Here is a 14,391-nt window from a genome sequence, read left to right as displayed (position 1 = left end):
GGAAATTGAGGGATTTTTCCCTTGGATTTGGCATTTTGAGCTGTATATGGCTCACTGCTGGTTATCAGGAAAGGTCGGATTTTTTTTTTTTTTTGGACAGGCAGAGTTAGCAGTGAGAGAGAGAGAGAGAGAGAGAGAGAGGAAGGTCTTCCTTTTCTGTTGGTTCACCCCCGAAATGGTCGCTACGGCTGGCGCGCTGCACCGATCCAAAGCCAGGAGCCAGGTGCCCCAATCGGGACTAGAACCCGGGGTGCCGGCGCCGCAGGCGGAGGATTAGCCAAGTGAGCTGCAGTGCTGGCCTGGGGTTCTTTCTTCTGTCTTTCTACATGAACATCATTATGTTACGTTTTCCTCATGACCCATTTTTTCTTTTTTCAAAGCTTTTATTTACTTATTTGAAAGTCAGAATTACACATAGAGAGGAGAGGAAGAGAGAGAGGTCTTTCATCCAATGGTTCACTCTCCAATTGGCTGCAATGGCTGGAGCTGCGCCGATCCAAAGCCAGGAGCCAGGAGCTTCTTCTGGATCTCCCATGCGGGTGCAGGGGCCCAAGGACTTGGGCCATTTGCTGCTGCTTTCCCAGGCCAAAGCAGAGAGCTGAATTGGAAGTGAAGCAGCCAGGTCTCGAACCAGTGCCCATGTGGGATGCCAGCGCTTCAGGCCAGGGCGTTAACCTGCTGTGCCACAATGTCAGCCCCCATCACCCATATCTGTTCCCTTTGGAATTTTCTTTTGTATTTCTTGCATATATTATGAATTTGCATTTTGTTTTATTTATTCAGTTTTTGTCTGTAATTTGAATTTTTTGAGTTTATCATGGTCACTTTAAATTATTTTATCATACTTACCCAAGCTAATTTACTAGTTTGGTGAAGCATTTTCTTTCTTACTTGTGAATCTTATCAATCAACTTTGTCTTTCCAATTATAGTGGAACAAGAATTTCCTTGGCATCCTATTTTGTTCCTGATATTTAACTAGAATGTTACTTCGATAATATGGAGTTGATATAAAGTAGTGGAACAACAAATGAATAAAAGAAATAGGTATGATGCAAAGATTTCATCCAGCAAATAATAAAAATAGTTATCTACTTAAGTTTTGGTACTGATTTAATTATTTTTGGTCCTTGTGTGCTGATGAGTAAACAGAATCAATAGTACGTGAAAAAAAGTCTTTTTTTCGCTTTTCAAGTTTTCAAGCAAGGATTTGAATATCAGCATGCAATTTTACTAAATAAATGTGAATTTGATATAGGAAAGATTGGATTCTGGTTCCATAAGGAAACATTTAGTCCAGCTTTGTAACTTAACTACTGAAATGCCAGGGATATGAAATACTCTTGGCAACCATTTTGTACATAAGGTTCAAAATTAGATTTGTTAAAACAAATATCTAAGTATTGTCTGAAAATATTCTTAGAACTGAGGCTGGTGCAAATGAATAGTTAGCAGAGACTGCTGCCCTGTGGTTAACCACTTGGGGATTCGATTCTGGATGTGGTGCTTATTAGAGCAGTAGACTAATTATATTTCTCATAAGACTGGAACTTTAAAAAATTTATAAAGACAGTTTTAAAAGTTTCTGTATTTTTCATCTATTTAAAAGGCAGAATGAGAATAAGAACAAGTGAAAGAGAGATTTTTTGATTCTGTGGTTTACTTCTCAAATGCCCGCAACAACCAGGGCTGGGCCAGGCCCAAGTCAGGAGCCCGGAACTCCCTCCATGTCTCCTACGTGGGTGGCAGAACCCAAGCATTTGAGTCATCATCTGCTGCCACCCAGTATGCATTAACAGGAAGCTGGATCAGAAGCAGAGCAGTCAGGACTTGAACTGGCACTGATATGGGATACAGGTGTTGCAAGTGGTGGCTTAACCCACTGTGCCACAATGCCTGCCCGCAAACTGGTATTCTGAGAGCATTCATTAGCTCACACATAGAAGAATAAACAAAAATAGATTTTACTTTAAATGTTTAAAATTAAACATTTACAGAAACTATGAACATATGTATCTTTTGCATTCATTAATTTTATTTCTGATCCTGGTCAATAGATTGGCCTAACTTGTAATTTGATGGCAATGTGTGATCTTGAATCCACCATGTGTGGCTGCACAGTTTGTATGTCATTTTATTGCTGCTTATTAAAGAGTTTTTAACAAGGATGAGGATCAAGGAGACTCCAAAAAATAGCTATCAAAATGAGAAAATGGGCTGGCGCCGCGGCTCACTAGGCTAATCCTCTGCCTGCGACGCCAGTACCCCGGGTTCTAGTCCTGGTTGGAGCGCCGGATTCTGTCCTGGTTGCTCCTCTTCCAGTCCAGCTCTCTGCTGTAGCCCGGGAGTGCAGTGGAGGATGACCCAAGTGCTTGGGCCCTGCACTCGCATGGGAGACCAGGAGGAAGTGCCTGGCTCCTGGCTTTGGATCAGCACAGCACGCTGGCCATGGTGGCCACTTGGGGGGTGAACCAATGGAAAAGGAAGACCTTTCTCTCTGTCTCTCACTGTCTAATGCTGCCTGTAAAAATAAATAAATAAATAGAGAAAATGATGATTATATCGTTAGTTTGACTTACCATGCGATTTTTAATGTTAGAATTCTTGTTTTAGAAGAATATGACATGGAAATCATATCAGAAATGTTAAGATAAAGACTGAAATTCAAAGGACAGTTCCCTTTTTAAAAGGGTAGTATACAGTCCAATGTAATGCAGTGCTCTCAAATAAACATAGTTGAAGACATTTAATTCTCGCAGTGAAAATTAGTGTGTATGTGTAGCTGGGGTGTTTTTCTTTCCACAGGGGAGTTTGGTTAAGCACAGCAGTGCTTAGTGATTTGTGTTCACTTGGGTTGAACAATAAAAATTATTTACTCCTAGCTAGTCTGGTTAATTATTGCCTGTGTTTTATGTTAAAGTCATTGGATTCTGTGGGGTGGGAGAGAGGAAGTGGGAGCAGTGACTGGGGCCGAGTGAGAGAGCACAAGGCTGAGTTAGATTTCTCAAGCAAATGAAAGAAATGGCAGTGTGACAGCCAGAGGCTGAGGGGGTGATCAGTGGAGGATGTTGAAAGCAGAGACAAGGTAGACACACAGAGAGACTGCTAAGAGATAGAGATACGTTCAGAGGACACAGAGAAAATAGATTGAGAGGTACAGAGAGACACCCAGAAACAGACTCAGAGACATAGAGACTGTGAGACTCAGAAGGGGACAACACATTCAGAGACACATAGGCAGAGGGAGACAAAGATAGCTAGGAGCCGGACCCATAGGTAGAGAGACACACAGATGACACAGAGATGGACTCAGAGGCAGACAGTGAGAGAAAGACAGCAGGCACATAGACAGGAAATGCAAAGCAGGCATCAGAAGCAGCAGGGGAGACCCAGGGAGAGAGAGAGAATCAGAAGGCAAGGAGTGAACAAGTGTGAGGAGGTCTCGTGTTACTTCTGGCCTCTCTTGGGAACTGCCTCTGTGTGAGCTATCTTGGAGCACACACACCTGGTTAATGAATGGAAAACTATTTGAGAGATAGGTAGCCAATTTACCCCCATGGGTTAAATTTCTTTAATTTTCACTTAGTCTGTGCTTTCAGATCCTAGGCTTGGGTCCTGAGCTGCATTAATCATGACCTAATATTAATATGGAAATGAGCTTACCCTGTTACAAGTCCCAGTTTCAATCAGTAAGTAATTATGAAAATCAGTCTTACAGATGCCTTGAAAGGGTGCTGCTTTCTAGGCAATAATTAAACCTTTCAGGATCCCTGGTGGTTGATCTTTTTTCCCCTAAGCTTATTTTCTACAGGTGTTAGAAGACAGTGTGTTGCTGAATGAGAGCTTCGTTACTGAGATAGGTCCATCCAGAGAAGGGGATGAGCCCAATATCTTAGAGCTGGAGAGGAAGTAAAAGAGAAAGCAGTAGCTTTCTCCTGGCTCCGGGGAGAAAGAATTTTTTTTTTTTTTTTTAAGAAGAGTGAATACAACCTTAAAAAGTCCAGTTGTTTTCAGAGGACTCTTGTTGAGTATATTCTAAAATAACTGGTGGGTTGGATTTTTTGTTTTAATATTTTTGAGCCAGGTCCAAAAATGGGGTCTCTGTCTTCATGGGAGGCAACCAGCATGCCTGTCAGACTTGGTTGCTGGCAAATAGTAAACAGAGGCTCCAAAAGGAGAACACATGATGATGATGATGATGATGAAGAAGTACCATGGGACCTGTGTGTTAGTAAGCTCCATGCAACACCGCCTTTTTGCCAACCCCCACCCGAGGGACCTATCCTGCCAGCAGTGCAGAACAGCACTTGAAGGTCTGAAAGCACTTGAAAGTGTGAGGCCCTCAGGAGGGAGGTGTAGGCACCCTTTTTCTTCAACTTCATGTCTGCTTACATTGCAGTCTTTTCAACAGGATGCTAGAAAGGGGAGTCCTGTGCGTAGCGTACACAGGACCACATTGTGGAGGGAAGCAGGGTTGTCAGATAAAGGAGGGTACCCGGTTAAACTTGACCTCTGGGTACACAATCACTAAAAAATTGTTTATTTCAAATTCAGATGTGACAGAGCATCCTGAGGTTTTTATTTAACTTTTATTTAATGAATATAAATTTCCAAAGTACAGCTTATGGATTACAATGGCTTTCCCCCCATAACTTCCCTCCCACCTGCAACCCTCCCCTTTCCTGCTCCCTTTCCCCTTCCATTCACATCAAGATTCATTTTCCATTATCTTTATATTCAGAAGATCAGCTTAGTGTATATTAAGTAAAGATTTCAATAGTTTGCACCCACATAGAGCATAAAGTGTAAAATACTGTTTGAGTACTAGTTATAGCATTAATTCACATTGAACAACACATTAAGGACAGAGATCCTACATGAGGAGTAAGAGCACAGTCCTGTTGTTGACTTAACAAATTGACACTCTTGTTTATAGCATCAGTAATCACCCTAGGCTCTTGTCATGAGTTGCCAAAGCTATGGAAGCCTCTTGAGTTCGCAAACTCCGATCTTATTTAGACAGGGTCATAGCCAAAGTGGAAGTTCTCTCCTCCCTTCAGAGAAAGGTACCTCCTTCTTTGATGACCCGTTCTTTCCACTGGGATCTCACTTTAGGTCATTTTTTTTTTTTTTCCAGAGTGTCTTGGCTTTCCATGCCTGAAATACTCTCATGGGCTTTTCAGCCAGATCCGCATGCCTTAAGGGCTGATTCTGAGGCCAGAGTGCTGTTTAGGACATCTGCCATTCTATGAGTCTGCTGTGTATCTCACTTCCCATGTTGGATCGTTCTCTCCCTTTTTTGTTCTATCGGTTAGTATTTTCAGACACTAGTCTTGTTTATGTGATCCCTTTGATTCTTAGTCCTATCATTATGATCAATTGTGAACAGAAATTGATCAAATGGACTAGTGAGATGGCATTGGTACATGCAACCTTGATGGGATTGAATTGGAATCCCCTGGTATGTTTCTAACTCTACCGTTTGGGGCAAGTCAACTTGAGCATGTCCCAAATTGTACATTTCTTTCCTCTCTTATTCCCACTCTTATATTTAACAGGGATCACTTTTCAGTTAAGTTTCAGCAGTTAAGAATAACTGTGTATTAATTACAGAATTAAACCAATAGTATTAAGTAGAACAGACAAAAAAAATACTAAGAGGGATAACGTATTAAGTTGTTCATCAACAGTCGCATCCTGAGTTTTTACATGCTACGCTGGCAACCCAAAAAGAGTTACTCCACTGGGGATGGCCAGGCCCTAACAATTTCAGCTGGGCAATAATTTCACTTGTCACTCCTGGGGCTGTGACATGTCCATCTGTTCTGGAATCTTTGGACCTTCTTCCTGAAGGCAAAGTAGATGTAGTTGGGAATAAGTGTAAAAGAAAGAAGGCAGAGTTGTTAGGTCAGACATTTTCAGAGGTTTATATGAACTTATAGAATAGGCAACCTAAAAAGGCCTCTTAAATAAAATACATTGCTTTACCAACTTAAGGAAAATTGGTGGTGTTGATCTATTGGTAAGATATACAAGTGTGCTTATATCTAAACATCAGTAGTGTTTTGAAGATATTTGGTCATTCCATCATTTACCTAAGTGATTTTTAATAAACAGACATAAATTTATTTAATGAGAAAACAGAAGGTAGTACAAGTTGAAAAGAATCATTGAGATGGAGCCAGCTCGTGACTTAGGGGTTATGCTATGGCCTGGCACACCAGCATCCCATATGGGTGCTGGTTTGTGTCCCGGATGCTCTACTTCCTATCAAGCTCCCTGCTAATGCATCTGGCAAAAGCAGTGGAAGATGCCCCAAGTGTTTGGACCCATATGGAATACCTAGAAGAAGCTCCTGTCTCCTGGCTTCAGCCTGGTCCAGCCCCCAGCCATTGGGGAGTGAAACAGCCAATGGAAGATAGGTCTCTCTCTCTCCCTCCCTCTCTAACTCTGGCTTTCAAATAAATAAATAAATCTTTAAAAAAATTGAGTCAAATACTATGTTTTTGGTTATTTCAAAGCAGTATCTTTTAAAAAATATTTTATTTATTATTTGAGAGGTAGAGTTACAGACAGTGAGAGGGAGAGACACAGAGAAAGGTCTTCCATCTGTTGGTTAACGCTCCAAATGGCCGCAATGGCGGGAGCCTTTGCCGATTGGGAGCCAGGAGTCAGGAGCTTCTGGATCTCTCACGCTGGTGCAGGGGCCCAGGTATTTGGGCCATCTTCTCCAAAGCAGTATCTTTTAAAGATATTTCAAATAAAAGCTGTGAATAACCATTTACTTGTTATCATTTTGGCATGTTTGTTTTTTCAGGCAGAAAATCCAAGGCCAGACAGCCCCAGGCTTTCTCTGCGCAGCTTTGTGAGTAAGTGCCAGTGTTTGTACCTTCTGAGTTCTGTTTTGAATCCCTGAGACTTAAGTTTTCTGTATTTGCCTTAACTTTTACATTCTCAGGCTGATTTTGATCCATGACATTGTGATCTACTTTCCCTGCATGAGTTGTGAAGGACATGACCAAGGAGAGTTTAAGAATGGGTTTTATTTCTTGCATTGCTTCTGAGTTACGCTTATCTACTGTGTGAGTACACTGGAACTTTGTTTTGTATACTATGGATGGATGGGTATTTTTTTTCTTCTTTAAAATCATATACTGCCTTACAGTAGAAAGCTCAAGACAAATGCGAGATGACAAGTCTTTGATGCACTGCACATCCTGCACTTTTACAAGGCTCCCAGATGCCTTTCTCACATATTGAACTGTCACAGCAATGATCAGTAGCTTAGAATGCCTCCTGAATTCCTGACTGGCTGCCAAAACAATTGCTTAAGTAAATGTTTCCTGATGTCCAGTGACCATTAACACTCCCTATATACAATTGGTTATGAGCTGAGAATTTAAGGTCTGCTACCTGTACTTCCTGAAATCTGTGAACAAAAACTTTGCTGTCAGGGCCTATTGAACTAGGTAGGGCAGGTAAATCCCTTCGGGGAGGCACAGAAGCACTTCTCTCCCATATGTTTCTTCAGACAACAGCCTGGGTCTGTGAACTGCCTAACGGGAGGATCACATCAGGGCCGGCAGGAAGAAAACCATGTTCTAAGATCTCCCCACGCTTGGAGCCTGGTCAAACACTAAGACTCTTGTATGTCACAGTCTCTGTGTAGTGAAGTGAGTCCTAATAAGCAGGACATAGCTAGGGCAGCCTCAGGCCTCCTAGAGCTGTCAGAATCTCTGTGAGCTCAGGCCTGGTCTAGGCTTCAGCTTTCTTTGATAGTGGGCTGAATCTTCACGAATGCAAGTCTTAAACATTCAACTAAAATATTGTAAACCGTTTTCTCCCAAAGACTCAAAGGGGAGCTAGCACTTAAGGTAAGACCACACCTGATTGTCCAGCATTAACCCCTTGTAAGGTTTTGTTTGTTTGCTTGTTTGTTTGGCACAACAGTGTGACATTAAATAAACAGGCAGCCAGGGAGCTTTGGTTGGAGATAACTTCCTAGATTCACGCAGACTCCTCGAGCTATTCTCGTGGCAGGAGGGTTCCCTCCCTTGTTTCTGCGCTGTTGTTCTGAATGAGCAGTTTGTCCTCATTATGTTCAGTTTCACATTTGAGCTCCAAAGAGAACCATTTACACCAACTTGTTTCCTGTTAGGAAAAGATTGATGATGAATGTGTGCCAGGGGCTGTTGGGAGGGGATGGGCTGTGACGGAGCACATCAAAGTAAAGCCTGGGTTCTCTTGTGTTTTAAAGTTGTTCTCAAGCATAACCCCCTTTCTGCTGGGTCCAGACCCCAACATCCTTTTCAACTCGGTGTTCAAAGCAGTCCCTGCTCACTTGTCAGGTGGCTCTGACTCGTGAACTGATGCCCTTTGCCTCTTCTGGTTTTGATGCCTTATTTCCTCTCCTTTCCTTTTTCAGAGTTAGTATTCACAAGCTGCTGTGAGGGGCTCTAAGACCACATCTCTGCATGGTAACCTTTGGCTTTGGCAGAGAAAGGCCAGGGCTGGAGGCTGAAGTGGGGATAGTTTGTGTTGGGGATGGGATATTGGCTATGCGAGTAGGACTTGGGCACAGGGAACACTTACTTGTGGGTAACACAGATGGGTCTCCAGTGGGCAGTTGGTCCCAGGGCTGGGCTAGATGACATTTTATGTCAAAAAAGTTGCTTGCCCAACAAATTCTGTTCTTAAACAAGTTCAGTTTTTCCTTATTAGCCCCTCAACTTAGTCTTGTTTATATGACTTTTGAAAGATGGCGACTTCATGTAATACAATAGGCTAAACAAATTCTTCTTTGAACTTACTGACATTTTAGAATCCTCTTTAAAAATTTATGGGGTGGGGGGGGGTTCCCTGCTGTGGCGTAGCGGGTAAAGCCGCTGTCTGCAGTGCCAGCATCCCATATGGGCGCTGGTTTGAGACCTGGCTGTTCCACTTTGGATCTAGTTCTCTGCTATGGCCTGGGAAAGCAGTAGAGCATGACCCTGGTCCTTGGGCCCCTGCATCCATGTGGGAAGACCTGGAGGAAACTCCTGGCTCCTGGCTTTGGATTGGCGCAGCTCCAGCCATTGTGGCCAATTGGGGAGTGAATCAGTGGATGGCAGACCTCTCTCTCTCTCTCTCTCCCTCTCCCTCTCCCTCTCCTTCTCTCTCTGTGTAACTCTTTCAAATCAATAAATAAATCTTTAAAAAAAATTACCATGGGCTTTGTGTTCCCTAGCATTCAGAGCGTAAGAAGAAGCAAACTAATAAAAATGTGCTTTCATTCAGGGCTAATACTCTTGCTGCCCTGCTCTCTGTAGTGTTTTTAATGCACTGTCTTGTTACTTGAACCAACTCTTGTCGATGTTCTAATCTTGCAGGGCAGAGTTGTCTTCAGACAGTCAAAAGCTGTTTTCTTAAACAATAGATCCTCTTGTTGTCAGTTCTAATTTCAATAACTTCCCTTGACTTGATGTTCATTAGTGTGTGCTGTGGGCAAAAGGGGCATGCATACCTGCAAACTCACCTAATTACTCAGTCTCTCTCAGCATGACTGGAAGGAGCCTAGCCTTCTCCGTCATGGGGTACTTCTCCAGAGCCAACCTTCAATGTCAAATATGCTAGGGCAGGGCTACTGGAAGTAAACCCAAATTGGAGGGCATTTGGCACTGTCAAGGGGATTTCATTTTTTTTAACTTTTATTTAATTCATATGAATTTCCAAAGTACAATTTTTGGATTATAGCAGCTTTTCCCCCCCATAACCTGCCTCCCACTTGCAACCATCCCATCTCCCACTCCCTCTCCCATCTCATTCACATCCAGATTCATTTTCAATTATCTTTATATACAGAAGATCAATTTAGTATGTACTAAATAAAGATGTCAATGGTTTGCACCCACACATAACAAAGTATAAAATACTGTTTGAGTACTAGTTATACTGTTAATTCACATAGCACAACACATTAAGGACAGAGATCCTACATGGGGAGTAAGTGCACAGTGACTCCTGTTGTTGATTTAACAATTGACACTCTTGTTTATGGCGTCAGAAATCTCCTTGGGCTCTTGTCATGAGTTGCCAAGGCTATGGAAGCCTCTTGAGTTCGCCAACTCCGATCTTATTTAGACAAGGTCATAGTCAAAGTGGAAGTTCTCTCCTCCCTTCAGAGAAAGGTACCTCCTTTGATGGCCCGTTCTTTCTGCTGGGATCTCACTCACAGAGATCTTTCATTTTTTTTTTTTTTTGCCAGAGTGTCTTGGCTTTCCATGCCTGAAATACTCTCATGGGCATTTCAGCCGGATCCGCATGCCTTAAGGGCTGATTCTGAGGCCAGAGTGCTGTTTAGGACATCCGTCATTCTATGAGTCTGCTGTGTATCCTGCTTCCCATGTTGGACCATTCTTTCCTTTTTAATTCTATCAGTATTTGCAGACACTAGTCTTGTTTATGTGATCCCTTTGACTCTTACTCCTATCATTATGATCAATTATAAACTGAAACTGGTCACTTTGACTAGTGAGATGGCATTGGTACATGCTACCTTGATGGGATTGAATTGGAATCCCCTGGCACGTTTCTAACTCTACTGTTAGGGGCAAGTCTGATTGAGCATGTGCTGAACTGTACATCTCCTCCCTCTCTTATTCTCAAGGAAATTTCTAACATCTCCTTTCTTCTCCCATATAATTATAGGAAGATACTTCAAAAAGTTCATGGAAAATGGAAAAGGTTATCTTGATGCAAATAAATCTATGAAATCCATACTTAGTTTTTCCATAGTACACATCTCAATGACCTATTTTTTTGAAGACTTCTCATATGCATGGATTTCAGTTTTTTTGTTTGCACTGAAATAAGTTTATCTTTTAATTCCATTTTCCATGAATGGCTTTAAGTACCCTCATGTATGGTTTTTTTTTCTATAATACATTTTCCCCTTGGGAGTCCCCAGGGAAGTGCTCTTGAGTGAATGCCCAGCCCTAAAGCTGGGAATGGAAAGAAATTTGGGTTGGATAGCAGGGGTATACCATAGATAGCCCTAAAAGGTCAGCCACTGAGTTATGAATGAGTAGTAACTAGTAGCAGTGCTGAGGCTTAGGTAATGCTTGGCATACCATTACCCATAGTTGTGCCCACTGCTCATTGCACAAGGGCACTGAGCCAAGGGGATAAGTAGGGCCAAAATCCAATTCATGTGCTGCCAGACAGAAAGCTATGTTGGCCTGGAGAAAGAGAGCCTTTTTCAAATACTTGCACAGATACTGCCCTCTCTCCAATTCATGCACACTGCACAGCTCATCTGTTCAGAGTGGACACTTGTATTCCAGTTTCCACCAAGGTACAATTTGGGGTAGTGGGACCCTTGATGCTTGCTCCTACTTTCCTCAGAGTAGGCCAGATTTTTATGTCAACTCTGACTCCAACTCAGCCTCAGAGCTTGGGGAAATACCTCCCAGTGAGGTCTCTTATGACAGAAACACCTAGGCACAGATGATTTCAGGTGGCTCACATGGAACAGACACAACCAGTTATGCCTCTCTACCTCCCCTTCAGTGCAACAAAATAAGGAGAAAGTACCAGTGTGTTATAGAAAAGGACATCACCAAATGCTAGGGATGCTGTATTTGGACATTCTAGTCCCAAAAAGGAAGCTAAACCTGGACCCAGAGGCTTCTGCAGGTTCTGGAGGCATTTACTCACAGCATTAGTGCTCATGGCATTTCTTTTTAGAATTACCTTCTACCTTTGTCAAGGGATATGGTTTTCCTATTTAAAGAAGTTAAAGGATATTTTAAAAATGAAGATGTAAAAGAAATGAGTTGCTTTAAAAAATTAGGTAAATAGGGACTTGTCGCTCCCCCTCTTCGCGGAGGAACGACACAGGACCCTGCGCTGTTCTTTTGTCTGCTCGGCCCTTCCCGGGTTTGCTGCTGGTTCTTCCCGGGTTGGCTACCTCCGTGGAAGGGCGGTTCCCCCTGCCACTTTCCCCACTTCCGCGGGGGAGCGGCACACCACCAGCCGGCTCTCTCGGGGCCTGCTCAGGTGTTCCTTCAGATAGATGTTCCCCTTAGATGTTCCTGGTGCATGTTGTCTGTCTCCTCCTTTATAGTCCTCTTCCACCAATCCCAACTCTGCTACCCACACGCCGAGTATGCTGCTCTCCTCCAATCAGGAGCAAGATCAGCTCCTGCAGCTCAGTCAATCAAATTGGCGAGAGGCAGCTATGTAGAAGCTGTTTTCTCCCTTCTCAGCGCCATATTGTGGGAGAGCAGATGCATAGAATAAGTCTTAATTCGAGTAACTTAGTCTAGTCCGATTTGCTCCCCACAGGGACTAGCGTTGTGGCATAATGGGTTAAGCTGCCGCCTGCGATGCTGGCTTCCCATATGGATGCTAGTTTGAGTCCTGGCTGCTCCACTTCCTATCCAGCTCCCTGCTAATACACATGGGAAGGCAGCAGAAGATGGCCCACGTTTTTGAGCCTTGGCTACCCATATGGGAGATCTGGAAGAAGCTGCTGGCTTTGGCCTGGCCCAGCCCTGGCCACTGTGGCCTTTTGGGGAGTGAACCAATGGGATGATCTCTGTTTTTCCTTTTCTCAATAACTCTGTCTTAAAATAAATAAATCTTGTTTATGTGATCCCTTTGACTCTTAGTCCTATCATTATGATCAATTGTGAACAGAAATTGAACACTTGGACTAGTGAGATGGCATTGGTACATGCCACCTTGATGGGATTGAATTGGAATCACATAAACAAGACTAGTGTCTGCAAATACTAACCAATAGAATAAAAAAGGGAGAGAACAATCCAACATGGGAAGCGAGATACACAGCAGACTCATAGAATGGCAGATGTCCTAAACAGCACTCTGGCCTCAGAATCAGCCCTTAAGGCATTCGGATCTGGCTAAAAAGCCCATGGGAGTATTTCAGGCATGGAAAGCCAAGACACTCTAGCAAAAACAAACAAACAAACAAACAAACAAACAAAACAAAACCAAAAACAAACAAACCAGACCTAAATGAATGATCTCTGCGAGTGAGATCCCAGTAGAAAGAACAGGGTCATCAAAGAAGGAGGTACCTTTCTCTGAAGGGAGGAGAGAACTTCCACTTTGACTACGACCTTGTCTAAATAAGATCAAAGTCGGTGAACTCAAAAGGCTTCCATAGCCTTGGCAACTCATGACAAGAGCCTAGGGTGATTACTGATGCCATAAACAAGACTGTCAATTTGTTAAGTCAACAACAGGAGTCACTGTGCACTTACTCCTCATGTAGGATCTCTCTCCTTAATGTGCTGTACATTGAGATTTAATGCTATAACGAGTACTGAAACAGTATATTTCACTTTGTGTTTCTATGTGGGTGCAAACTGTTGAAATCTTTACTTAATGTATGCTAAACTGATCTTCTTTATATAAAGAGAATTGAAAATGAATCTTGATGTGAATGGAAGGGGAGAGGGAGCGGGAAAGGGGAGGGTTGCGGGTGGGAGGGAAGTTATGGGTGGTGGAAGCCATTGTAATCCATAAGCTGTACTTTGGAAATTTATATTCATTAAATAAAAGTTAAAAAAATCTTAAAAAATTAGGTAAATAATAATGATGGGCCACCTCTGCTGTTTTAGTCAAATCCAAGTTATCACTTGCACAGACTGAATTTAGGAAACCCTGATTTCATGTGAAGAGACCCAGTGTGAGACGGAGTTGTTGAGGGTGGGAGGAGGGAGAGGTTTCTAATGACTTCTGCTAAGAAGTTATCAGAAGAAAACATTTGTGCTGTTGCTGGAGGAATTTGGGTTCCAATACTCAAGTATGCACATGTGTTGCTGTGTTTGTGTGTGCTCATTCTCTAAGAAAAAGCTGGGAAATTGACTTGTGGACTCTGGATTCCTGCGGGTGGGTGTAGAAGGTATCAGATGGGAGCTATTTTAAAGTTAAACAATTGACTCCACATCTTTTCTGTAGGAAAGAAATGCTGGATTAAAGCTAGAAAATTTCAGAAGGGGGATGTCTGTACCAATTGATACGTGACTCAAGGTCGCTTTACATGTCATTCTGTGTGCCTCTCCTTCACTTTCTGTCTTTATGTTTCCCACATGCTGCACTCACATTTGCACCGTCCAGTCCACAATGATGCAAACCTCTTCCACAGTTTCCTGTAGAATGTACACTGTATAGGAACAAGTATAACATAGGAAACTCAGCATTGTTCTCAGTCCTGTTTAGGTGAAATAACACATCCAGCTGTCGGTACTGAGCATGCAGGAGCAGCATTGTTTGGTATCCAGGGACAGCACTAGCTTATGTTTACATAAAGAAAGAAAAAGTGTGGTCTGATGTAATCTCAGAAAACTGCTGCCACAGGTCTTTGAAACAATTAATTTAGACT

General features: G+C 42.7%; 1 protein-coding gene across 22 annotated transcripts in view; it reads left to right on the top strand.

The window, feature by feature from the left end:
- LYPD6B (LY6/PLAUR domain containing 6B) overlaps positions 1 to 14,391 on the top strand; it is a 238,395-nt gene that overhangs the window by 63,885 nt on the left and 160,119 nt on the right. For 12 of the 22 annotated variants that reach the window (XM_017342840.4, XM_008258567.5, XM_008258566.5 and 9 more), the window contains one exon: positions 6,817 to 6,868. The exons of 3 other annotated variants lie outside the window; for them this stretch is intronic. Coding sequence is in view for 1 of the 19 variants with exons in the window: in XM_089329173.1 (XP_089185299.1) it covers positions 6,817 to 6,864 (48 nt within the window). In the remaining 18 variants the exon portion in view is untranslated. The remainder of the gene's footprint in view (positions 1 to 6,816; positions 6,869 to 14,391) is intronic. 7 more of the 22 variants (XM_008258571.5, XM_008258572.5, XM_008258573.5 and 4 more) reach the window with 1 other exon arrangement.

The sequence above is a fragment of the Oryctolagus cuniculus genome, chromosome 3, assembly GCF_051225735.1.
Source record: "Oryctolagus cuniculus isolate XC-2025 breed Fujian yellow rabbit chromosome 3, ASM5122573v1, whole genome shotgun sequence".
NCBI lineage: Eukaryota > Metazoa > Chordata > Mammalia > Lagomorpha > Leporidae > Oryctolagus > Oryctolagus cuniculus.
Note: the sequence above shows the minus strand (reverse complement) of the source record. Positions and strands in the feature narration are given on the sequence as shown.